The 2,146-nt window shown below is 57.5% G+C and overlaps 1 protein-coding gene across 1 annotated transcript in view; it reads right to left on the bottom strand.

Annotated features, from left to right (window-relative positions):
- The window catches only part of TRAF2 (TNF receptor-associated factor 2), a gene marked incomplete at its 5' end in the record, with an annotated part of 3,086 nt that overhangs the window by 321 nt on the left and 619 nt on the right, over window positions 1-2,146 (bottom strand). The window contains 2 exons of the mRNA XM_010137825.1: window positions 895-1,254; window positions 1,872-1,946. Coding sequence (XP_010136127.1) covers window positions 895-1,254; window positions 1,872-1,946 — 435 coding nt within the window. The remainder of the gene's footprint in view (window positions 1-894; window positions 1,255-1,871; window positions 1,947-2,146) is intronic.

Below are 2,146 nucleotides of genomic sequence, written 5' to 3'. Positions count from 1 at the left end.
TAGAGGCACGTGCTGCGGGGAGACCCCAGCAAGCAGCAGCCACCAGTGTCCCATCGGGACGACTCCTCAGTGAGAGACGTTCTCCAGAGCGGACAGGGGTCACGGGAGGGAGAAATGGAGCATCATAAGCTGAAGGTTCCTTTAGAACCCTCTTGCTCTGGAGAAGGTGATTGACACAGCTCAGTGCTTGAGCTGGAAACCATCCCACGGCGAGCGGAAAAATCCTGCCAGGGAGCAGCACCAGTGAGGAGGAGGGGTGAAAACCAGCTCAGCATTGTGACAATGTGACAGTTGTGACGCTGAGAGAGAGCAGCAGCCAGGCCCAGCCAGCAAGGTCTCCTCCAAGGGTTAATCCCCGCTAGCTAACAGAGGGGCACGGCAGGTTTGGCAGCTCCCTGGCCAAGGGGGTGCAGGTACGCCACGAACCACCCGACTCCCCGCTGCAGCGGCACACGGGCAGCGCTCAGCGGAGACCACGCTGTCCCCGTGCTGGGGACAGCTCCGTCACGCCCCCAGCCCACGCCGGGCACAATGCCGTAGCGCAGCGCCGGTGCTGACGCTCCTTCGGAAGGGTCTGGAAGGATGAGCGGCCCCGGGAGCCTGAGGGGTCCAGCGAAACACCGGGGGCTCTGTCCCTCGCTGGAGAACTTCACCGGGGAACATCTCGGTGTCTGCACAAGTTGGTCACCAGCAGAGACCTGAACACTTTGTGACAGTTTCTTTCCCGTCCTTCCCAGGAAGCTTTTGAGGGCTGGCACAAGCACAAACAGTTCTGCCTTCAGATGTCTGAGTTTTGGGGCTGGGGGTGACCCTTTGCTGGCTTAATAACATGAAAAGGAATGGGAACGCCTTCCTGCTCAGGGTGCTGGAGAGCCCGTGCCAGCGGTTTCCCACCTTGTTACTCAGCGTTTCGATCTTCTCCTGGTCCAGCCGGTGCTGCCGACTGTAGGCTTCGGCTGTCAGGGACACCCGCTCCACCTCCCGATTGAGCACGCAGACAATGTTCTCAAAGGTCACTGTCTTCCTCTCAAGGGCCTCACACCTTCCCAAGAGCTCCAGGGACCTGGAGAGCTCTGACTCGGAGCACAGAGAGTTTTCTGCCAGTAGTGGGGAGGTGTTTTGTGATGAGGAAAGGGCAGGAAGGGCCTTTAGGTCTCCAGGTCCAGTCTTGAGGCTCAGCACAAAGCTCAGAAGCATGTAGAGGTGCTCCGCCAAGCACTTGCTTTCGTGTTCTAGCAGCTTTTCGTTTTCCACCTACATGAAGAGAAATAAAATACATCCCCCATTCAGCAAGGTCAAGCTACGCCGCCACCACCCACAGAACCAACTCCTCCTCTGGAGGTCACGACATTGGCCTTAAATTACAAAGGGAAAAAGCCAAAGACGGACCGTTGAAAACCTGCTTTGGGGGTGGGGGGGTTGTTTTTTTTTTAGAAATGCTGCAAATCCCAGGACAGATGATGGACGCAATGATGGATGCGTAACGCTTCCCCAGCTGTAGACACTGCTTTAGCCCCAAAGGGCTCTGCCAGGTGTCCTTAACAGCACCAGAGGACAAAGCCTCACGTAGTCACCCCGAGGAGGGGGTGTATGGACATCAGCAGGAGCTGGGGAAACTGAGTCACATGGAAAAATTAAAGCCTGGCCCCAGTTTGGTGCTTACAGCTGAAAGCAGCGTAACCACCAGAGCCTCAAGGCACCCGGGTGCTCCTCACAAAGGAGGAGGTTTCCTTCCACATGAAGTTCATCCTGTGGAGAGCAGACGATGTTAAGCTCCACTTGCCCAGGGTTGGAAACACTGCAGCACTCTGCAGGTGACCTCTGACCCTGGCACCAAACCCAAGTCCCACCATGAGCAGAGGAGCCCTTACCACCTCGGCGCATCCGACAGCCTTGAATCTGCAGGGCACCTTAGATCTGCCGCAGCTCTTCACGTGGTCCCGAAACTAGGGAGGAAGGAAGGCAACGTGAGGTCAGACACATCCCCAGCAGCTCCCTTTCCACCTCACTGATGTCGAGGAAACCAAAGACAACCCCAAGAGCGCCCCAGCCATCGCTAACCGCCAGCTGCCAAAGTGAGGGGTTAAGCCTGGATGCTGCCTGCCACTGGCGTGGCTGCTACAGCCGGGACACCTCGGGGGAAGGT

The sequence above is a fragment of the Buceros rhinoceros genome, unplaced genomic scaffold (assembly GCF_000710305.1).
Source record: "Buceros rhinoceros silvestris isolate BGI_N320 unplaced genomic scaffold, ASM71030v1 scaffold43196, whole genome shotgun sequence".
In the NCBI taxonomy this organism is placed as follows: Eukaryota; Metazoa; Chordata; class Aves; order Bucerotiformes; family Bucerotidae; genus Buceros; species Buceros rhinoceros.
The sequence above is the reverse complement of the archived record's forward strand: the minus strand, read 5'-3'. Positions and strand labels throughout refer to the sequence as shown.